This window comes from Microtus ochrogaster, chromosome 1 (assembly GCF_000317375.1).
Source record: "Microtus ochrogaster isolate Prairie Vole_2 chromosome 1, MicOch1.0, whole genome shotgun sequence".
NCBI lineage: Eukaryota > Metazoa > Chordata > Mammalia > Rodentia > Cricetidae > Microtus > Microtus ochrogaster.
The window spans coordinates 17,029,633-17,053,422 of record NC_022009.1 but is presented as its reverse complement, the minus strand read 5'-3'; the positions used below and the strand labels follow the sequence as shown (position 1 = coordinate 17,053,422).

General features: G+C 45.7%; 2 protein-coding genes across 2 annotated transcripts in view; one reads left to right on the top strand and one right to left on the bottom strand.

Annotated features, from left to right (window-relative positions):
• Zfyve26 (zinc finger FYVE-type containing 26) overlaps positions 1–11,760 on the top strand; it is a 59,735-nt gene extending 47,975 nt beyond the window's left edge. The window contains exons 36-42 of the mRNA XM_026779777.1: positions 2,188–2,385; positions 3,402–3,601; positions 4,465–4,606; positions 5,064–5,123; positions 5,903–6,085; positions 6,711–6,755; positions 9,693–11,760. Coding sequence (XP_026635578.1) covers positions 2,188–2,385; positions 3,402–3,601; positions 4,465–4,606; positions 5,064–5,123; positions 5,903–6,085; positions 6,711–6,755; positions 9,693–9,896 — 1,032 coding nt within the window. The 3' untranslated portion in view covers positions 9,897–11,760. The remainder of the gene's footprint in view (positions 1–2,187; positions 2,386–3,401; positions 3,602–4,464; positions 4,607–5,063; positions 5,124–5,902; positions 6,086–6,710; positions 6,756–9,692) is intronic.
• A 7,665-nt stretch (positions 11,761–19,425) lies between these two features.
• Positions 19,426–23,790, bottom strand: part of Rdh12 (retinol dehydrogenase 12) — a 12,520-nt gene continuing 8,155 nt past the window's right edge. Inside the window, exons 6-7 of the mRNA XM_005343263.2 lie at positions 22,650–22,839; positions 19,426–20,123 (exon numbers count right to left, since the gene is read on the bottom strand). Of these exons, the coding sequence (XP_005343320.1) occupies positions 20,021–20,123; positions 22,650–22,839 (293 nt within the window). The 3' untranslated portion in view covers positions 19,426–20,020. The remainder of the gene's footprint in view (positions 20,124–22,649; positions 22,840–23,790) is intronic.

The window sequence follows — 23,790 nt, the reverse complement described above, 5'->3', positions numbered from 1 at the left end:
CGCCCTTTCCCTCCCTCTCCACATGAGTTGAGAAGTGAAGATGTTTCCGCCGGCACAGACTGAGTGTTAACCATCAGTCTGGTGCCTTGGATAAGCGCAGCCAGACGTAAGCTGCTTATCTTATAGTCCAAGTGGAAGCTGACGACAGCACTGCCCTCGCTTTGCAGCTGACAAAGCCAGTAAGGAAGCCTTCTCTTTGTCTCCTGGCACCAACTACCCTTGAACTTTTTAAGACCCTTACCTTTGTCCTCAAGCAAGCAGGAGTGCAGAGAAAAAATGCACTGAAAATGACATTTGGACACCTGGTGTGCATAGGGTTTCTGTGTGTTCCTTTTCCTGTCACACTGCCCTCAGTGTGAACTTCCTAACATAGCACCCTCTCTCCACAGGGCCTTCACACATCATTAGGATGAAAGCTCACTCCTTAGCATGCAGCTGGACCTCAGGATCTGTCTCCCATATTTCTGATTTTTTTCACCATGAATGCTATTGATATTCCATATTCTAGACTCAACAAAATATTAATATTATTATCTTTATTATTCTTCATGCACTGTTCCATCTACCTAGAATGTCCTACCTTCCTTGTTTTCCTGGGAGAAATTCTGTCCATCCTTTCAAGCTTTACAGGGGTTAAGCATCCACAGAACAGGAACACACACTTGGGAGACAGAATCAGGCAGAGTTGTGTGAATTCTAGGATAATCAGGACTATGTAGAAAGGCTCTGTATCAAAAGAGGTAGCAGAAGAAGAGCATGAACTTAAGAAGAAGGCAGAAGAGGGCAGAGGAAGGGTAGGAAGGAGAACGGGAAGTAAAAGGAAAGACAGAACAGAAGAAGATGGGGTGCCCAGAGGTGGTGGCATCTGAGTAAAGGGCTGAAAGACACATGAACAACTGGAGGAGTTGTACTCTGGGCAGAGGAAGTAACAAATACAAAGGCCAGGTGGCTGAAGCCGGGAGAGATGGGGCCTGGGTGGTAGCAGATACAGTTGGGAAGGCAATAGCTAAATCACATAGTATATGTGGATTTTGTGAGAGCCTGGGCTTTGTTAGTGAATGGGGAGCAGAATCACTGGAAGACAGTGAGCTGAAGCGTAACTTCTTCGGAGTCGTGTGTCAGCAAAATTGGTTTGTTGGCTTTGTGTGAAGGAGACAGACTGTGAAAGGGTGCCATGGATACAGCTCTTTCAATAATTCATGAATGTGATGGTGTAGTGGGTCAGCTTGTGGTGTAAGGCATGGGCAGCTCCTGGGTGCGTTCCAGTGGTAGAACCTGCTGAGGTATTTTATATCAGAGTTTGAGAAGAAAAGTGGTCCTGAGGCTTTTGACCTGTGCCCCTGGAAGAATTGTATTGTGACTGAGAAAGAGGAGAATGTGGGAGGAGCAAATTTCGTGGAACAATCTAGAATGCAGTCTTTTGTGTGTTGGATGCATTGGCTTTGCAGGAAGTCCTGTAGAGAGGCAGCTGGGTCCCACAGGAGGTCCAGTTTGGGAGGTCTAGGGGGATGAACAGGCTGGAAGTAGAGGTGTGGATGTCATCACACACAGCATGGAAAGCCATGAGACTGGATGAAATCACTAGGAAAGTAGAGCGAAAAGGAGCCCTGCAGGGATGAGAGGAGCCAGCTAAGGAAATTGAGTGGCCAGAGATGTTGAAAGGATGCCTAGAGAGGTTGGTTTCTTGTATAATGAAAACAAAATAAAGATTTTTTTCTTACTTAAAAATAAAAAAAAAATTAAGCTTAAAGTTTTTCAAGAAATTTAAACAATGTTATTTAACTTAAAAAATTAATTTTTTTTGGAAAAAAAATAGTTTCTCAAGGGAAAGAAGTCATTATTCTTTCAAAAACTGCTGGGTCCACTGGAGATAGTAAACAGGTCTAGCATTTGAGAGGCTCTGGGTTTGATCCCCGTCACTATAAAGAACTGACACTGATGGAATTAGCAGTGTCGAATTTCCTTGTTAGCTAGCATGCAAGGCCGATAGGGGATAAAGCCTAGGAGAAAAAGAACAATGAGTGGAGAGAGCCACTCAAGGAAGGAGTGGATGGAGCATCCTTGGAGAGGGGTTCTCAGAGGAAAAGGCTGAGAGGCACTGCCCTAGGAGGGTGTGGGTGCAGAGCAAGTCCCAGACTGCCAGGACCAGTCCCACACTTCTGACTTCTTACTTCTTTCCTGCTCCAGGAAAGTCCTCCAGAGGTCTTCATAGAAGGCATTTTCCAGCCGAGCTACAAAAGTGGGAAGTTGCACACTTTGGAAAACTTACTGGAATCCATTGATCCAACCCTGGAGAGCTGGGGAACATACCTGATCGCTGCCTGCCAGCATCTGCAGAAGAAGAACTACTACCACATCCTGTATGAGCTGCAGCAGTTTATGAAGGTAACAGCAACCCATCCTCCCTTCCACTTGGCGCTGGTGCTTTGTCGTGCAGGGGAGGCTGTGCAAGATGAGGGAACGGGACAGTCATTTGATCCCTGACCTTGGTGCTTGACCCTGGAGCAAATCCACCACACTCTCCAACATTATTAAATATTTAGACTTTCCTCCTGCATTTAGAGCCAAGCTTTAATCTTGCCCATAATAGCATCCTTCAGAATTTAAACAGTGTGGGGCTGGACAGATGGCTCAGCAGTTCAGTGAACTGCCTGCTCTTCCAGAGGATCCGGGTTCAATTCCCAGCACCCACATGGTGACTCATAATCATCTATAACTCTAGTCCCAGGAGATCCGATGCCCTCTTCTGATCTCCACAGACATCAGGCACATGTGTGGTACACAGGCATACATGTAGGCAAAATACTCACCCACATAAAAATCAATAAATAAATAGATAAATAAATAGTATAATTAAAAAAAAAGACTTCAAGGAATATAAAAGTGAAGATGAGGAGGAGGGAGAAAGGAAGGAAGGAACGAAGGAACAAACGAAGGGAATATGTTCTGGCAAGCTTGTGTCTTTAGAAGAAAATGCATGAAAGGAGAAGGACCAGGCTCCCCCTGTCTGAGGATTCTCAGTACTATGATCTCAGAAATGAGATCATCTGATGCCAACTTAAAGCTGAATCTACTTAATGGGGAGTCGGAAGGATCTTCCTTGAGACCTCTACCGTGGTGAGATAATATCCCACTGAGCTTGACAGGCAGCTCACTGTAGGGTCTCTGGGACCCTGTGATGACTGACGTAAAATGCTGCTCTGCTGATGATAGAGTAGACACCGGCACTTATCGAGAGGAAGCGAGGCTCCAGCTAGGGATGAAGACATCACAGGGCCAGAACCTGAAGGTCTGCTATATCAGGGGGAATCAGATCAGGCTTCTTGTGACACCCACCCCCCCTCCCCACCCACCAACATCTCTGATCTCTCCTAAACCAAACATTTGCTTCCCAATCCTAGGACCAAGTCCGGGCTGCCATGACCTGTATTCGGTTCTTCAGTCACAAAGCAAAGTCCTACACAGAGCTGGGAGAGAAGCTCTCGTGGTTGCTTAAGGCCAAGGACCACCTGAAGATCTACCTCCAAGAAACATCCCGTAGCTCCGGGAAGAAGAAAAGCACCTTCTTCCGGAAGAAGATGTCTGCTGCTGATGTCTCCAGGTATGTCAAAGCTCGGGAGATGGTCAGCGCAGGGCGGGAAGGCAGCAGCCATGGGTGACAGCGTCTGCTACAGCCTGGAAAGCCACTATCGGAAGGGATTAGGATCCCATGCTATCCCAGACTGAATTCCACATTCCTTACCATGAGCAAAAAAGGTCCAGCATAACCCCTCTCTGCCCCTCTACTCTTCCTTGGTACATGTCAGCCACTGGCCTCTAGGCACTGGCCTCCAGGATCCTCAACCCAAGCACTTTCTTTCTTTTATGCTTGCCAACCCCTCTATTCGGAACATACTATCTAAAGAAAAGGCTTAGCCAGACATGGTAGTACATGCTGAAGCAGGAGGATTGTGAGTTTGAGGCTAGTGGTATAGCTAGATCTAGTCTCAAAAAAAAAAAAATGGGAGATTTTCCAACACTCTAATTAGTTGTCTTCTTAGACTCAGACACGAAAACTCTTCTCTGTCTGGTTACTATCCATTTCTGCTCTAGCCCATGAGCTGTGTCCTGCTCACTCTGGGACCTGCTGCGTAGATACTCAGTAAATATTGTTGAGTCAGTGCCAGAAGCTTGTCCAGTTCCACAGTGCGCCTTAACTATTGTATGTCTGGGGGGAGGGGCTAGGTCTTTGTCCAGCCCCCCAGTGCACCTTAACAATTGTATGTCGGGGGGGGGGGGGGGGCGACGCTAGGTCTTCCGTTTCTGTCTAACCGTAGCTATTTGGAAGGTATTTCAAGCCTCTTCCCTTTGTGCCATTTCTTTGTTCTCTCCATTGCCCTCTTCTTATGAGCCAGTCACCCAGCCCCAGCCCCTCACTCTCTGAGAGCCTGCTGAGGCTGCACTGTGCCTGCCCTGTCCCCGCAGGCATATGAATACACTTCAGCTACAGATGGAAGTGACCAGATTCTTACATCGGTGTGAGAGCGCTGGCACCTCGCAGGTCACCACTTTGCCTCTGCCAACGCTCTTCGGAAATAACCACATGAAGATGGAAGTTGCCTGCAAGGTGCGTGCAGGGTTTCACCTGTGGCCGACTGCTCACCTCCTTCAGAGTGCTTATCCCTATTGTAATTATCTGACTGTTTCAGTCATTTGCTTGCCGGCTTCCTCCCCATTGGAATGCGGGCCTCAGGCGGGAGTTAGAGTCCAGTTGGTCCCTTGGGTCTCTCCTGCTGGGTGCTCAGTAAAGGCTCCACATATATTTAATAACTGAGCAAATGGATTGGGTATGTTGGCTCATATCTATAATCTCAGAAGTAGGGAGGCAGAGGTAGGAGAATCACTGTGAATTCAAGGCCAGCCGGATCTACATAGTGGGTTCTAAACCAGCCAGGGCTGTGCAGAGAGACCCTGTCTCCACAAAAACGTGACGATAAAGATAAATAGGGACCCTGATGTTTTTATTGAGAACTTATTTGAATAATTATTCCTTTGAGCATATCTCCATCTCCCTCTCCCTCCAGGTTATGCTGGGAGGGAAAAATGTGGAAGACGGTTTTGGAATTGCATTCCGCGTTCTACAGGTATGATCTGTGCTCTTGATGTTCCATTCAAGCGTATGGCAAGAGACCCCATACCTGACATTTCTGGGAAAGGCTACTCCTTAGAAAATATTCTTATCCCAGGAAGAGCAGCTTTACATGTCAAAACAGATAACAGAACTGAGTCATCCAAAGCCAATCTTAGCATCTCAAAAGGTATCCAGGAGCACATGTAAGACAGCTACCCACAACCAGTTCACTGCAGAAACGTCACTCACCGTCTCAGGAGAGCCAGGCTATCTCTCCGAATTCCTGTGGTGTAAGGGCTAACAGAAGCTGGGTTCAAAGCATTTATCTGGCAGGTTCCAGCAAGTGAGTTTTGATAATCTGTTTCGACACTTGGGCAGCTCTTAACAAACACCAGCCCTGTGCACCATTTCCCAGAGAAAGGTGAGTCAGGGTAGAGAGGATTGGTCTTAGGAACTAAGTAGAATGTCTTTGAAAGTCCATGGAGCCAGGCACGGTGGTAGACTCTGGAATCTCATTGTTTGGGAAGTGGGGACAGGAAACTCAAGCACTGAAGACCAGCCTTGACCCTGTCCTGAGGAAAAGAAAGCCCCACGGAAGCAAGTAGGGTGCCCCACTTCATACCGAGAGGAGGCGGCTTTTATACTCACTTCTTAAACGTCTGCCTGACTCCAAAGGGAGCCTTTTTTACTTCTGCATGTTTGTTTTATTTGGGTTCCCGGTTGTAACTGCCATCCTTTCCCACTGTGGGCGTCTCCCACTGCCCTAAGTCCGTCATCTCACATCTGTCCTAGGACTTCCAACTGGATGCTGCTGCAACCTACTGCAGAGCCGCCAGGCAGCTGGTGGAGAGGGAGAAGTATGGTGAGATCCGGCAGTTGCTCAAATGTGTCAGTGAGTCAGGCATGGCAGCCAAAAGTGACGGCGACACCATCCTCCTCAACTGCCTGGAAGCCTTCAAGAGAATCCCACCACAGGTGCGCTCACTCCTGGATCTCTTGGGTAGCCACTGTCTGCTTCAGAATCACCCCATCCTTCTCCTTCTCCTCATCCTCCTCCTCCTCCTCCTCCTCCTCCTCCTCCTCCTCCTCCTCCTCCTCCTCCTCCTCCTCCTCCTCCTCCTCCTCACTACAAGATCTGTTTCTCTTCCGAACTCTCTGAAATCATGGCCTCACTCTGAGCAACTCTCTCCCTTTGTAGAAGTCATGATTCTGATGGCTGTCTCCAGAAGGTCTCCCTTGGCGTCCTCTTGTCTAATAGTGTGTGCACTTGGAAATGTCTGTGTTCTGATGGATAGACTAGAGTAGGCTTTGGAACATGCTACCTGCAAAACCGTCTTCTATGATATGCTGTGGGGCGAACAGAGCCACATCCATTTGTGAAAGCTCAGCACGGGCCTCGTAGGAGATGCTCCTTCTGCCCCAACCCAAGCTTAGTAATATCATTAGCCATCATTCATTATTCTTATAGTGGGAATTGAGATAGGGAGAAGGATCAGGCGGGCATCCCCACCTTGGAGTCACAGTAGCTGGGCTCAGACTGGATTGAGCCGAGGCTCCCAGCTTCTTCCTTTCACAGCCACTATGTCTCTGTTGTACACAGGAGCTGGAGGGACTGATCCAGGCGATACACAGCGATGACAACAAGGTGAGCAGGATGTCTCCTAGATCTGGTGTTGTTATTGAATGAATAGCACTGAGGCTTCCCTTGCCCTGCACAGTAGTTCCAGTCTTGTGGCTCGGTTTCTTTGTTATCCAGGACCTAGACAGTGGTTTAAAAGCTCCAGACAGAATAGATGGGGCAGATGAACATTGACTGCCCAAACCTTTGCCTTCCCAATTTTTTGTTTGTTTGTTTGTTTTGTTTTTTCAAGACAGGATTTCTCTGTGTAGCTTTGGAGCCTGTCCTGGAACTCAATGTGTAGGCCAAGCTAGCCTTGAACTCACAGAAATCCACCTTCCTCTGCCTCCTGATTGCTAGGATTAAAGGCGTGCACCACCACCACCTGGCTGCCTTCCCAATTCCCTCTCCCTGAGACTGTTTTTAAATCTCTGTGTTATTCTCAGGTCTCTCACCCGATAGCCACTGAGGAAATCTCATTTCCATCTTTAGGCGGACTGATTGGATGAGGTTCCTGGTGGGGAAAGTTTTCCTTATTCTGGAGGGAAAAAGAGTCCAGTAAGAAAAGCCCACTGTATTAGCTACTATTCTTGTTGTTGCTATGACAAAATACTTAACAAGACGCGATTTAAGGAAGGAAGGATTAATTCCAACTTAGAGTTTAAGGGATAAATTCCACTGTAGTGGAGATGGAAAGGCACAGGGGCAAGAGGAGGTGGCTGGCTGCTCACATTGCATCCAGAGATAGAAAACGGAGAGAGGCTGAGCAGTCTTGGCACACACCTCTAATCCCAGCACTCAGGGGGCAGAGGCAGGTGGGTCTCTGTGAGTTTGAGGCCAGCGTGGTCTACAGAGCAAGTTCCAAGACAGCCAAGGCTACACAGAGAAATCCTGTCTCAAAAAAAAAAAAAAAAAAAAAAAAAGAAAGAAAGAAAGAAGGAAGGAGGAAAGAAAGAAAGAAAGAAAGAAAGAAAGAAAGAAAGAAAGAAAGAAGAGAGAGAGAACAAAAAGTGGGGTCCTAAAACCTCAATACCCACCCTAGGTGACCATTTCCTCCAGCAAGGGCCCACCTTCCAAACACCACCAGCAGCCACAAACCAGTTGTTCCAATACATGACCCTATGAGGGGCATTTCACATTCAAATCAGAACATCCACTCAGCCCTTTGGTGGATAGTGCTCCCTCGAGGGCCGTGAACTCTTCCCTGTTTGGGAAATGACCAGACCTTTAGTTTCAGATCACCTCTCTGAGAAGTGCCAGCCAGCTTATCCTTTGGTCGGTGTCACCAGTTGTGGCTGGTCATGGGACCCATTATCCTGCCATCTTCAGGAAGGCCTTCAGGCTAGAAGAGCTCTGAAAAAGTAAAGCCAGACCAGCTGGCCATCAGGAGACACATTTCCCAGCTTTGCAGTCCCTCGTGATGGAAACTAGTGTCAGACAGCGGCTTCTTACACAGCCACCGAGCCGCTCCCACTGCGGTGCCATCGGTCCCCAGGTGGAACCTGCCAACCATGGTTTTCAGTCTAGATCCTAAGGGGAGCTTGAGCTTGTTCTAGACATTTCTTCACTGCTGTACAACTTCCCAATAAGGCGCTTGGAAAGGATGAAATTCCCACATTCCAAAATGACAGCTACTTTTGTACAATCTGAATGAGAACCCAAATCTCAACAGTTGTTTCTTTCAGCAGCTATTCTAAGATACTTTTGGGACCTCAGGGCACAGGTCTTGCCAAAAACTGGCGTGATCCATTTTTTTTTTTACTCTAGATTCTGGCAATAACATTCTCTTGGATTTTGCTTGTCAGCTTGTGATATTTCATATAGGTAGGATTAGCTGGAGCTAGAGGCCTAGATGAGGGCTCACTCCCTAGACCAGCATATGTATCCCCCAACAGCAGTACCCAATTGCTTCAGTGAGCTCACAACTCACCAGATTTTTTCTGTAGTGGGAAACTATCTGAAATCAAGCCAAAAAGACTTTGGTTAACAGAACCCACACACATCCCAAAAAGATAAAACATTTTGCTTGGAGCAAAAAATGTCTCTGATTTAGAAATAACTGTTGAGGTAGAAAAGCAGCTGCCAGGGGGAGCTCAGCCGCAGCTTGTGGAGGCCTTGTTAGGGCTCGCTCAGAATGATGGAGGCGCTGGTGAAACCAGAGCCAAGGAGAAAAGGGCTCTTGAATCGTGGGATGGACAGCATAGGAGATACATTATCCCCCACGCCGAGCTGCCTTCCATCCAAACGAGGATATTCTATTCAAGTCTCATGGGGTGATATCTTAACTAGACTTTTTCTAATCATATGTATCCATTTTTCACCCTGTTTTCTGTCAGTGGGCTTTAAAATTCAAGACTGAGAATATAGTTCAATGCTAGAGTGCTTGCCTAGCATGCATGGGGCCCAGGTTCAGTCCCCAGGACCACCCACCCAAAGGTTTGTTTTTGTTTTAATTCGGCATGTTTAAAACAGAAAAGGGGAATCTGTAAACCCTTTGCCAAAGGAAGGTATGCTTCCTTACTCATCCACCCAGTCACCCATGTAAGGCCCATTGGCTGCACACCCAAGAGTATATTATCCCTGCTCTCATGAACCTTGTAGTCTAGTCAAGACTATCAGTTAATCAACAAGAAACTGTAAAACCACTGTGGGCACTGACAATACTAGCTCTGATTCCAGAAAGAAACTGGAGGAAGCTGGATAGAGAGCAAAGTCTGCCTGTCTACCTTGGTCTTTAAAATCTTATTTCATCTGTGATTGTGCTTATCATATACACACAAAGCCGTGCAATCGCTTGATGTCTAGAACGTTGTTATGAAATAATAGAAGGCAAGAGCCTAGCTATCAGTTTGGTGTGTGAGAAGTACTGTTTACCCACCGGCACTTCCTGAGACTCTTTATGTTCATTGACCTGCCTTTTCTGATCATTTCCTTTCCAATATCTTGTGCCCAACCAATCACTAGGTCCGAGCCTATCTGACATGTTGCAAACTGCGCTCTGCCTACCTGATCGCTGTGAAGCAAGAACACTCGCAGGCAGCCGCCCTGGTCCAGCAGGTGCAGCAGGCTGCCAAAAGCAGTGGGGACTCTGTGGTTCAAGACATCTGTGCTCAGTGGCTTCTGACAAGCCACTCCCGTGGTGCCCATGGCTCAGGCTCCAGGAAGTGACCCTGGGCAGCAGAACCTAGGAACTGTAGCCTGATAGCTCTGACCACAGGCACAATGCCACACAACGCCCTCCATGTCCATCTTCCTGTGGAGTGGAACTTCTGGCCCTGCCCGAGGTTGGAGTGAGCAGGTTGGACCCTGCTTGCCTGTGTGGGCGAGAGCAGGTCCTTTCACACAAGTGCCATGAGAAGTTGTAGGATTTGTGTTTGTCTAGAGATAGCCACTTCTTTCTACCTCAGAGTGACTGTGTGTGTGCATGTGTGCACATACGTGTGCATGTTCCCGTGCACTCATGTTTACGCCTCAGCATTTTCTGAACAAATGAGACCCTTGTGCTGGCTTTGTGCTGGTCTGCACCTTCCCTGCATTTTTGGTTCTTACCCTAGGTCATCCTGTCTGTCCACGGTTCCTCCCCACTGTGCAGACACACTTTCGCGACTCTTCTTAACAAGAGAGACTAACAGAGTTACAAAGCAGTGCTGGAAAAAGAAATGCTTCTTCTCCCTTTCCAAAATTCAGAGAAGGCACTGGGAGTGTTTACACCTGCGGACCATGAGTGTCCTCCCGGCAGCACCTCTCACAAGCACAAGGTTTTCAGGTGCGGGCATCTAAAGGCTCTGGTGACAGCATAATGGTCAGATCTGGGGAGGCTGAGGCCAGGCCTCGTCACATTCATCCAGAGCGGAAGAAAATGCAGGTCTCTTCAAACACAGGGCTGGCTCTTGTCAGTATCCCTACTGCACGGTGGATGGGTAAGAACACATGACTTTGTCTTTTAGCGTCCAGGGAAAGAGATAGTAGCCAGGATCCTGGGGCTAAACAAATGGCCAGACTCTACCTATTCAAGCTGCATTCTTGTTTGTGCCTCTTGAAGAAACCGTTTCTCTGTCCCTCGTGCTTCCCTTCAGTCTCCTCAGGACCATGGGCTGGGATATGCAAAGACCTGGCTCGTGAGGCAGCAGTACACTGAGGGAATGGGGTTCACGTCACAGTTGGGCCTTCAGATGAGTCAGCACAAGGAGGCAACAAATGAGTCCCATCCAATGGTGGGGACAAGATGAAGGGTTAAATACGCATCTGCTCTTCTTCCCACCCAAGACCAGTCAGTGCTCAAGAGAAAGGGTCTGTCATTCAGTGACTGATTTACAAATGAGAGCCCCAAAGAAAAGCTGTGGCCCCATGACTCCCACCAGCCAGAGCTCAGCCTACTGGTCTCCCCCTTGCTGCCAAAGCAACAGGAACTGGAAACTGAAGTCAGTGTCTCTGGTGCTTAGAAGCCCTGTTCATTTCTTCTGAACCAAGTTTTTCTTAACAACTGTTAATGGACGTCTGTCAAGAGTCCAAGCTATGATCCTATTAGAGAAGGAAGGCTGGGGTAAAATACTCGATCCCTTGAGGGTGCAGTCTGGTGGCGGCTTTCCCTTCCTTGAGTCCCGGGAGCCCCCAGTGCCTGGTGTCTGCTTACACTCAAGGCGGTCCTTTTTGCACTGAGAATAAGCACTTTACACACCTGGGTTGTAAGTCCTACAGCCCTTGATTTAGGGTGTCACAACCAGATTTCCCTGACTTTCTCCTAACTTGAACTATAAAATAGGTAACCATTGACCAGGTTAACAGAGAAGAAACTACAGACCCCAGACATCACACTGTGGTCTCCTGCAAAGCAACAGTAACATCAAAGCACCTGTACATGTTGAAGGGTTGTGTGTTCTCCACCCATGCCACAATAAACTGTCTATTCCACCTACTTCTTGACTTCATGGCTTGATTTATATAAGTACACTTTTTTTTAAAAAAAAATTGTATGAGTGCCTAAATATATGCTATACCATGTGCTTGCTTGCCTGGCACCTGTGGAGGCCAGAAGAGAGTATGGGATTCCCCTGGAACTGGAGTTACAGGTGGTTGTGAGCTGCCTGTGGAGTTGCTGGGAACTACATTCAAGTCCTGTGTAAGAACAAGTGCTCTTAACTACTTAGCCATGTCTCCAGCCCATGACTTCTGTTTTTTTTTGAGACAAGTTCTTGTGTAGGCCACATTGACTATGAACTTGCTGTGTAGCTGAAGGTAATCTAGAACTCTTGATCCTCTTCCCTCTGTGCTCCCTGTTTCCAGACTCTTGCCTTTTGCTCATGTGTTCTGTGGAAAGAAAATGTGAGTAGGGAATAAAGTTCAGCTTACTAACTTTCTCTTGAACAATTCCTGCACTAGCTGTTCATACCATTGTGAATTTCTCAAATTCCCAATGTATTAAAAAATTACTAATGGCCGGGCGGTGGTGGCGCACGCCTTTAATCCCAGCACTCGGGAGGCAGAGGCAGGCGGATCTCTGTGAGTTCAAGGCCACCCTGGTCTACAAGAGCTAGTTCCAGGACAGGAACCAAAAGCTACGGAGAAACCCTGTCTTGAAAAATCCAAAAAAAAATTACTAGTGGGCCCCAGAAGTGTATCAGTGGGTAAAGCGCTTGCCACACAGGCCTGTCGACACCCACGCAAAGATGGAAAGGAAGAACTGACTGTTCAAGTTGTCTTCTGACCTCCATATACACACCGTGGCATGAATATGTCTGTACACACAAACACACACACAATACACGTAAGTAATAGTAAATCCTAAAACCTTAAGAAGGGTCTGGGCATGGCGGTGTGTACCTTTTAACCTCAGCACTCAGGAGGCAGAGGCAGGGAGATTTCTGTGAGTTTAAGGCCAGCCTCATCTACATAGTGAGTTCCAGGACAACCAGGGCTACAGAGTGAGACCCTGTCTCAAAAAAAAAAAAAAGAATGTTCCTGCTCAGCTCCCTTTTGGGGCTGGAGAGATGGCTGATGGGTTAAGAGCATTGCTGTTTTTACAGAGAACTGGGGTTCGATCCCAGCATCTACTTACAGACTCCATGTGGAATCCCCGTTTTCCTTGCTGTTGGCCACCAGTCCATAAGGACAAAGGGGCAGAAGCAAGGACAGAGCTTTGAATGACCTGTGAACATGGCAGAAATAGCTTCAGTGAGACAGCTCAACTTTATCCCCGAGTGAGGAAGAAAGGATGGGGACAGTGGCTGGGGCATCCCCTAATTTGCACTAAACAGCACATCCTTATCCCAAAACCCTTAGTAAAAGTCTTAGGATCGTATGCGGAAGCACAGTTCTGCCGTAAAGATCCTAGAACTATGTCTAGGCGGCTGGGAGAAGGCTTCTGCAGGGAACTGTGTCAAGGGTCACACTAGTGATAAGTCAAGCATCTGGACCTAGAGACATTCTTCAAATAAGGTCAGATGGAGCATAGGAAACCCTCTGCTGGGCAGAGAGAGTCCTCCCTGTTGCTGAACTCAGAGAGAGCTGCCAGACTGTGGCAGACTACAACCTGACCAGGAAGGCCTCCCAACCACACCAGATCCAGGGAATCTCTCTCCACCAAGGGCACCAGGCATTCATATGGTGCACAGACATATGTGCAAGCAAAACATCCACACACATAAAATAAGTTTATTGTCATAAAGTATTGTTTTATTAGTGCGTTAGAAATGTGGTTGAAAGTCTAGCAGTTGCCTGGTATGTGTAAAGTCCTAGGCTCAGTTACTGAATTCCACCACAAAAAATAAAAACTCATTTTAGAATCCTCTACCACTAGGAAACTTGATATGTTTCATGTCTGCTTTAGGTGAAGGGGTGGAGATAGGCCATACAGTAGGAGTAGGAAGACGAGTGAAGAGTCTTCCCATCTCCCAGGGTGACCGGTGTCGCTGGTATCTCGTGTTCAGTCCCAGGGAGGTGGTGCAGGGGTATTTTGCCACAACAGATTATCCTGCAGTGAATTTTCGATTGTTGAGTCCGAGGATTTGTGCATCTGGTCAATAATCCCAGCCATTTTCCATAACAATTTACTTTCCCACCAGTGGGGCAGAGAGTGCTCACCCCACCATTCCCACCATTCTCGTCCCCCAGGAATTCATAAACTTGATGGATTTGTTTGTTTGTTTGTTTTTGAGATAGGGTCTCATTTTCATCGATTCTTGCTCAGGTAGTGGGAGACAGATAGCATCCTGAGATCTTCTTAAAACTTAGTTGCCATTTTTCAGACTTTATGATTCCTAGCAGAACAACAAAAAATGCCCAACTATATTTTTACTATCAAATGATCTATGGATTTAAAACAAAACTCCCTGTGTAGTATTTGAGAAGAGTAAAACTCAGGGTTAAGACTGCTTCTCGTTCTCTCGGGGCACGTTTGCGGAATGACACCTGAGCTGAGAGCATTCGCATCACTGCTGTTATCATTGTTCCCCAGAAATGGGAGCCTCTCTGGTTTCTCATTCAAAACAAAACAAAAACAAATGGAGCAAACACATGCTAAAGATGGAAGGAGACCTGAAAACATCTGGTGTGGCCGTGACACGAAGACATGTCACAACAAAGAGTACCGGAACATTCCACCTGAATGCAGGACAGATGAGCACTAGGTTTGGAAACCCGAGACAGGCTAGGCTGCCAGATGTCTTTGGCTGAGGCTTAGGCAAAGTAGATCACAGGCAATTAGACTCGTAATACCCAGGCAAGCAAATATCAATAGTCACATTACCCTGGCAGAAATGAGCTCTTGGTCTAACCCTCTCTCCTATGTTGCATTAATTTTCCTGGGGGGGGGGGTGTGGAAAAACAAATATTCATTTAGCCTACGGTACCGATGACAGAGCAAAGAAATAATTTCACTCAAGTGAACCAGTGAGTTTATTGGGGTTACTAAAAGAAGCATAGGTAGGTCTCTGGCAAGTATACCACTGAAGAGACCACTGTGGCATAGGCTCATAAAAAATTCCCCCATCCCCTGGCAACACCTCCACTGGACTCTTTGTCTCTGTGAAATTGACTATTTGTATGGAGGTAGAAAAAGTTCATTTAGCAAAACGCCAACTATAGAAGTCATTTCCTGAGATAGAAAAAAAAATTGTGCTAGGTGGTGGTGGTGCACACTTTTAATTCCAGCTCTCAGGAGGCAGAGATGAGCAGATCTCTGTGAGTTCAAGGCCAGCCTGGTCTACAAGAGCTAGTTCCAGAACAGGCTCCAAAGCTACAAAGAAACCCTGTTTCGGGGAAAAAAAATTATTTGTAAGAAAGTGGACAAATCTGAAAAGGTACTGAGATGAAAGCAAGAAATAACTGTTATAAAATAAGTATATGCTATTTTATAAATCAGACACGGCCGTAATGCTCAACTGAACATCACTGGTCCTCATGTTCTCATTCTTCCTGCTCTATACAGAACCATCCAGTGCACAACTCAAGAACTTGAGAAGCAATGGAGCCACTGATTTTTTTTTTTAAAGAAAACAAACTCTTTTTTCATTATACATATCAATCCAATCACATATGAGTCCTGGTGCTTGGATGGTCTGTTTACAATGGGGGCAGAGGTAAGGATACTGAAGCAAGTCAAAGTCAAAAAGGGATAGCCTAGGACATGACTATGGGTTGGCATATTTTCGCTTTCTCATAGCTATGACAAAATACCTCCGGGAAACAACCCAATGGAGAAAGGCTTTATCTGGGGGCTGATGGTTCCAGAAGGCTCAGTCCATGGTTGCTTGCAGATGCTCTTAGGCAGCACAAGTGGTAGCTTCACAATGGTGAAAGGGTGTAGTAGGGGATTCTTCACCCAGTAACACAGGAAGTGGGCAGTGAGAAAGGAACTAGGAACCAGGCAGAGACTTCAAAGGCATACCCCCCCAATCAAGTACTTCCTCCAACAAGGCTCCACTTCCTCAAGTTTGCAGAACTTTCCCCAAAATAGACTTATAAACTGGGCAATAAGTCTGAGTCTGAAGAAGAAAATTTGAATGAATTGCACATTTTTCTGGAGTTTCCTATAATTACATATGGATACGTTGTTATAAAATATAAATCTTATTACAAAACACACATTTGTCTTTCTGAAATCCATTTATCCATGTATGGTTATTTTTTAAATAATATAAATAATACAATTGTTTATGGAGCAAAAACCCCAAAAGCAATAGCACTCCATATATATTTATACTGAATGTCTTAGGATTTTATATTGCTGTGAAGAAATACCATGACCATGGCAACTCTTATAAAGAAAAACATTTAATTGGGCTGGCTTACAATCCATAGGCTTAGTCCATTATCAGAATGATGGGAAGCAGGGTAGCACGAAGGTAGACCTGGTGTTAGAGAAGTAGCTGAGAATTCTACATCTGGATCTACAGGCAGCAGGAAGAGAGGGTGGGCCACTGGGCCTGGTTTGAGTTTCTGAAGCCTTAAAGCCCACCCTCAATGACACACTTCCTCCAAGGCCACACCCTACGAGTCTATGGAGGTCATTTTCATTCAAATCACCACACTGAAGATACATTTTTTTCCCAGTTGAGTGATTTTGGGGCTGTTTCTTGCTAGTCCAGTGTCTCATTACATACACATTCTAAGATCACTGCAGATGCTAACAAGTAAAGAACAAAAGAGGGAGAGTCAGGAGGAGGATTTAGAAAAGGGGCTTGGGAAAGTCCAGGAAGATGGCTGGGTTACTCAGATTTTCATTGATGTTTCAAATTCCTGGAGAAACAATTTCAGAGGAGGGAACAGTTTGGTTCAGAGGTTTCAGTCTATGGTTGACAGGCTCCATTGTTTCTGGGCCTTGATGAGACAGACTGCAGTGGTACTAGGACATAGCAGGGAAAAACAAGCACTCTACCAACTTAGCTACGTTCCCAGCAACCAGCCCCACTTTCTCTTAAACCACAAACCCTTTGGCCTGTGTGGGGTGGTGGCTGTGTCCCCTTAATGGTGTCCTCTATCTGGAGCTTTTCTTTCCTTTGAGTTTAAGCAAAATGTTCTGTTGTTGTTGTTCTCCTGAGTCTGTTCAATGTGTATGTGTGTGTTATAACTAGAAGAGAATAAATACATGAAGTCTGTCCTCTCAGGCTTGGGATGCTTGGTGGCATTAGATGCAGAGTCAAGTTAGACTTGAGCCTGGTGACAGCCAAGATCACCTGTGGCTGTCAGTCGGTCATCATTTCAGCACACTGACACTCTTTCTCACTTGTGTATGTCTCTTCAGATTCCTTTTCTCCTATTTTTCTGGGTGTTATTTTTAAAAAATCTAGGACAGTCTGTCAGGCAAGCTAAGGGAGAAAAGATCTGTAGTTGTGAGCTAGCCTGGCTGAGGGTGTCAGAGACTCAGAGGATCTAGGAGTAATGAAGGCAAGGGAACTGGAACAGTTGGAAAGAAGTGGGGAGTACTGTCACCCCTGAGGCCTTCTCATCTAGGATCTAGTTTCCCAGGCTCCAGGGAGCCCTCTGCCAAGACAGGATGCCATGTCCATATCCAAACACAAGGAAGCCAAAGGAAAACCTTCTCTGTGGTCACAGGGGAGTGCCAAGATGGACAGGTCTCCACCACTGATAACAGCATTATTGATGTGGATCAAGACTTTGGGTCACTTGATTATTAATTCTGGGAAAGTCTCTTCTGGAAAAAGCCAAGGCTGACACTTCCTCCTTGTCCTACATTGAACAATATTTTGGATGCTGGGAGGAAGCTGTAGAGAAGTGACGTGTAGCCTAGAGGCTTATTGCTGAGGGAGGCACTGGCTCAAAGGAGCACAGGAAGAGCAGGGGAAATGGTGGAGCCCGGCATCTGCTACATCTAAAGAATGATCCATGATAGCCTTTCGGTTTCAAGTAAGTAAGAATGTTAAATATACAGCAAACAAAAAGTAGAAGAAAAATAGCATGTCGGAACATCAGTTTAGGCTCTTCCACCACCTGGCAGAATAGCTCAAGAAAACAGTCAACCAGAGTCTCTGATTTACACCGAGGTCCCAAGCAGAACGCCTTCCTTTCAGGTGAGACGTCCAATCAGCTGTTCCCACAAGCATTTTTATATTCTAGATTGCCTTCCAGCTGTTCTCAAGGGCACAGTGTCTCATTAGCTCACTCACCCTCCTGTTCTCAGGAGCATCATGTTTTCCTTCTTGGACTGTTTTTGCTGTCGTCTTTTCTCCTTGACATGAGGCCAGTCTGTCTTGGACGGTGAGTTTTAGGGGACCCTTTGGGACAAACATGATTGGGTCTGAAATGGAGGGAGAACTACCTTGCAGAGCCAGCTCCAAACTTCATGTGGCTATTTGCAAACATAATTTCTGTTCTAGCATCTAATGCCGATTTCAGTCTGAGTATGATGCCCTGGGTGGGGAGCCAGAGAGCAGCAAGCTTCCTGCAGCCCACACATGGCTTTGCCCCTTCTGCATCTATTTAACCCCATCTCAGGCTTGTCCCTTGCATCCCTGTTCCCACTGTATCTTTTAGATCTCTTGGATCCTGCAGATGTGCCTGGAACTCACGTGTGAGCCATCACACACACACACACAGACACACACACACACACAGACACACACACACTCACCGCTCTCATGGCATGCTCTGCTGGGTGTGCCTGTCTCCCACCTTCCATGACTCTTAGTCTCTGTTCCTGTTCCCAGCACTGAGAGGACATTCAGGGTCATCACCAAGGCAGTGAAGTAAGTACTCTGTCTCTTCTGTTTTGTCTTGACCTTGTTTACACTCTGGCTTAGAATGCTCAAAGCCCTGAGTTCAGCATCACACACAAACACTCGCACACATGCAAACACACTCACATGCACACACACTCATTCACATGCAAACATACACTCACACGTTCCTATGAAAACACACACTCACACTCCACACACACACACACACAAACACAAACTCACTTGCAAACACCCATGTGCACATACACACACAAACAAAAACATGCACACACACACACACACACACACACACTCACATTACACAGAGATAGAGAATTAATAAATGAAAGATTTTAAAGGCTACTTCCAGGGGCAAGAAGGCAAGTGTAGATAATACAGATAAATATGATCAAAGTACCTCATACACATGTGTGAACATGTCATAAATAAACCCGTTATTTTGTAGTTAATAAATACTTATAAAATGTAAGGCTATGTTGCATTAAAGAAAAGAGAGTATTTATCACCAGATGCCCTTCAGATCTAAGATCAATAAATATGACTTCTTGGGCCAATGGGTTGTAACATTGGCCACATCTGCCTACCTCTTCTGGATGACCTTCAGCAAGGAGGTCATGAGGGCCACAACACAGAAGAACAGGGAACTAGAGGGGGTAAGAGCTATACATTTAGGGAAACAGATTGGGGTTTGCTTTTTTGTATCTATATGTCAAATTTATCTGATCATAATCTGTGGTGGAGCAGAATAGCTCTGCATTTTAAGCCACACCTCTTACTTCTCATAATAAAATACAGGCATTGAAAGAAACCTGAGTGAATGCTTGCTAGCTTGGCCAGCTTACTTTGTACCCAGACACCATACCCTTAAGAAAGTTCTGGATGTATTGGTGAGCGGCTCAGTAAGAGGACATGTGGACTCACTGGACTGACAACTGATTTACTTTCTTCCATTTCTCCCTGAGAAAACACATAAGACAATGAGATGGACATAAAAATTTATTTCTCTAAAAATTGAGGTAAAGAGAATGGTTTAGTGGGGGATCTACATGGTGGAAAATGTGCTCAGCTTCATACAGAGGCTCCAGGACATTCAAAGAAAGAAATGAAGCTCGGCCAAAGTGAGCCACTTCTTCCTTCCTTGGTCCAGACTTCAGGGGTGTGACTAGCATTTTATTTCATAGAGAAAAGAGGCCGATCTAGAATCTGAGCCTATAGTTCATAGACATGTGCAATGCTAGTGCTCCCGTGAACATGCAGGCTAGTGTTTCTGATGCTGGTGAGGAAAAGGACCCCATTTCCTAGGTTCCTCTTCTACCCCTATGTCCAGCCTGGCGCCTACGTAGACCTCTTGCCCCAGAGGGTTGTGGGTTCTCTAAGTCTTTTGAGGAGAATGGTCTGTAGGTGTGAATATCATTGTGGGCTATGATCCTGCCTCACAAAAAGGTCGTGTGTATAAAGGATTCTAGAAGTTTCGGAGTAGGCAGGAGTCACAGCAGCAGCAGGCTAGATGGATAATCCTTTCGGGCTGCCCTTGTCTTTGGTCCCCTTTCATTACGACATGGATTGGGCCTGAAAAGGCCATAGTCTCCCAGACAGCTAGTCCCACTGGATTCCTAGAAGCTCACAACTGACGTTCCACAGACGCTCAGCTGTCTTCTTATTCCGGGCCCTGGGGGACACCCAAGTCCTCTTGCAGTCACTGGCAGACACAGAGAGTGAACATTAGAATGAAAACTGACAATCTCGGAACACATTTCTCCGAATAGACTTCTAGTTATATACAATACGTGCACTGGACTTAAGGAAACTACACTGAAATGAATTCTTAAGTATTTCAGGGTCAGGGTGCAGCCTAAATAATCCTAGCCCTTGAGAAGCAGAGGCAAGAGGATTGGAAGATTAAGGTCACCCTTGGCTACAGAGCGATTTTGAGGCTATCCTGAACTACAATGAGGCCCTCTCTTGAAAAACCAAAATATAGGGGCTGAAGAAATGAATTGGTAGCAAAACACATTTGCTGCCCTTCCAGAAGATCCAGGTTTGCTTCCCAGCACCATGCAGGCTGCTCACTGCCCTCTGCCACTCCAGATCCAGAGGATCCAACATCCATTCTGGCCTCCATGGGCATCCTCACACACATGCATATATGCTCACACAGATGCACATAAATGTAAAAATCTTAAATATATAAACACGTATGCATATATATAAATATAAAACAAATTTTGAAATAGTAATACATAAGCTTTTTGTTAGTATGGCCTACAGCAAGATGCGATACCAGTACTGATACCCAACTATTTCGAAGTATTTGTGAGCCAAAGAGGCATTATGAAATACCTTCAATAATTCAATGTGATATGAGAATAACTGTAACACTGCAGTGACTTTCTTACTAAATTTAGAGAAACTCTGAATTCCATCCAAAGTCACTTGTGCCCAGGGAGAACTATGTAAGTACTGACCTGTTTTAGAGTGAGCAGACGGACCAAGGATGGGGAGAATAGTGAAAGGGAGATAGGCCGACCCACTGGAGTTCTAGTTTTCATAATTATGACACTTCTATGTGATGTTTGGAAAATATAATTCTGGTTTTTAAAAAAGCCTATCATTTGGCTGGCCTTCTTTTCCAACCTTGTTTGTTTATGCATAGATATATGTAAGTTTATGTGGAATTTTACTTTTATACAAAAGTGAGACCATGTTGTATTTAGTTTGGGGAAGAAGTCTTTTTTTGTTGTTAAAATATATTTTAATTATATAGATAGCAAATATATATAAGACCTTCCAAAACATTTTAAATAATAAGGAAACAGCTAGAATAAAAAGTTGTAAGTCTGTTTTATATCTTGTCCGGCACTTCCTCATCTCCCTAGGTTTTTCTAGAATATTCACTATGTATTTGTAACAGCGTTCACATGGTCTTTTAAAAAGATTTTGTTTTCATTCTCTGTATCCACGCGTGTCTGTGTGAGAGCTTGTGCATGTGAGTGAGTGCCTATGGAGGCCAGAAGAGGGCATCGGTCCCCTGGAGCTGAAGTCCCAGTCAGTGTGAGCACTCGGCACTGAGAGCCAAACTCCCGTCCTCTGCAAGAGCAGTAAGAACCCTCAGCTGCTGGGTCATATCTCAGCCCCTGTAGTTTTGTATTCTGGTTTTTTTGTTTGTCTGTTCGTTGGTTTTCTCATACTGTATTATGAAAATCCCTTATTAATTAAACATTATCTGAAATCATATTAAATGACTACATAATATCTGTCACATTCATAAGGCAGTAATGTAAACACTCAGATTGTTCAATAAAAAGAGGATGCACACCAGACATTAGCGTGTACGCCTTTAATCCCAGCTCTTGGGAAGCAGAGGTGAGCTCTGTAGGATGAGGCCAGCCTGGTCTACAGAGTAAGTTTCAGGACAACCAGGACTACACAGAGAAACCTTGCCCCCCTCCAAACAACAACAAAAGGATGCAAACCAAAAATATGAGCCACATGCATAATTCAGATTTTCTAATGGCCACACTTAGAAGACAAAAGGAAACTAGGCATGTTGGGACATAGCTGTAACCCCAGCACTCAGAAGACTGAAACAGAAAATCATAAATCTGAGGTCAGACTGGACTTCGTAGTGAGAAAATGCCTCTAAGCTAAATCAAGAGCTGGTCACGGCACACTCTGCTAATCCTAGCACTTGGGATGCAGAGGCAGAGACAGTTGGAACTCTTGAGTTTGAGGACAGCTGAGATGACTGTATGATCCGATACACATAACACAGTTAGCTGAGAGCCAAACACATGCCAAGAGCTCAAGCCACATCACAGTGGCTGCTACCGTTCATCCATTCCCCTACTGCAGACACTAAGCTCAAGCCACATCACAGTGGCTGCTACCATTCATCCATTCCCCTACTGCAGACACTAAAGGTACTCTCAGAGCTCCACTTAACAAATGGCGTGTTGCTTAGCAACCAACAGTAGACCAGACTGGGCCGGGTTAAGTCACGGAATGGGAAGGGGACTTTAGTTTGGACTTCTCAATTGCAAGCTCTGACTGCACGTGGAGTTATGGTTACAGGTGGTACTCAAATTCAAAAGATGCTCACAGAAACCTGGCACACTAAAATAAAACTGACCCTACCCAAGCCTGGATTCCATCTTCCAGCACCAATGCAAAGCTCCGTGATTCACAGACACCGGTAGTGGAGACACCCTGCACTGCCAACCCGTACCTGAAATACTTGCCGCTCAGGGGCTCCAGGCCCTCTGCCAGGGCGCAGTGCAGGCTGGTCTGAGCTCCCTGCCGGGTGGACTTGAAGAAGGGTGAGAAAAGCCGCCACAACAAACACAGTAGGAAGGAGTGCCTGACGATCTCAGACATGACGATACCTGGGTGTACCACGTAGGCCGTGACCCCCGTTCCTAGGACAAAGAAGACACAGTAAGGCCAAGGACGTGCTCTGAGCCCTGCGGCAAAATACCCAAATGACGAGAAGGGACTTGGGAAACCCAAGTCTAGGTTTCAAAAGGGTCTGCTCATTCTGCCCAGTAATGAATTGATCTCTTTGAGAAAGATCTACATAGCCTTGTCAGCTTTCTATGCTCCAAAAGAAGAGTCCTAGTTCAATGCTATCTTATATGGAGGCTTACATACTACTAATAAAAACATGTGGGAAATAGAAGTATTAATCATTAATAGCAGTATCTTTGGCATTTCTATGGGAGGAGCTTTGAGACAACAATCTGTTTGAAAGGTTGAGGATAGAGGCTAGCTGGGGAAGCACATTTATGAGGTGTGGATGGAGGAGTGTTGCTGGGAATTATGGGACATTAAGCTGCCCCCAACACAACTCCCATACCATCTCATTTTCAGTACTGTTTATGTTCAGGGACTGCATTGTACACTTTACCTGTGTTATTTCATTGCTTTTTAGTTTTTTTGATTTACACAACTTAGTGAAGGAAGGAAGCTGGACAGGTGGCTCAGTGGTTAGGAGCATTGACTGTCCTTCCAGAGGACCCAGGTTCAATTCCCAGCACCCATATGGCAGCTCACAGCTGTCTGTAACTTCAGTTCCAGGGGACCTGACACCCTCACCTGGATATACATGAAGGCAAAACACCAATGCATATAAAATAAAAATATAAACAACTTATTGAAGGAAAATAAATCAGTTAACTGGCGGAGTTATCATTGGATCAATCAGCCACTGATGGCTTACATCGGTTATTCGCTGAGACATTTAACCATAGGCTGGAAGATGGACTAACAACTCCAAGCCTCCCGGCAATTTAATGAAAACTACAAAAGTTTTGAGATTCTAATTTGGAATACAAAGGGTGTTTGATTTTCTTTTTTTTTTTTTTTTTTTT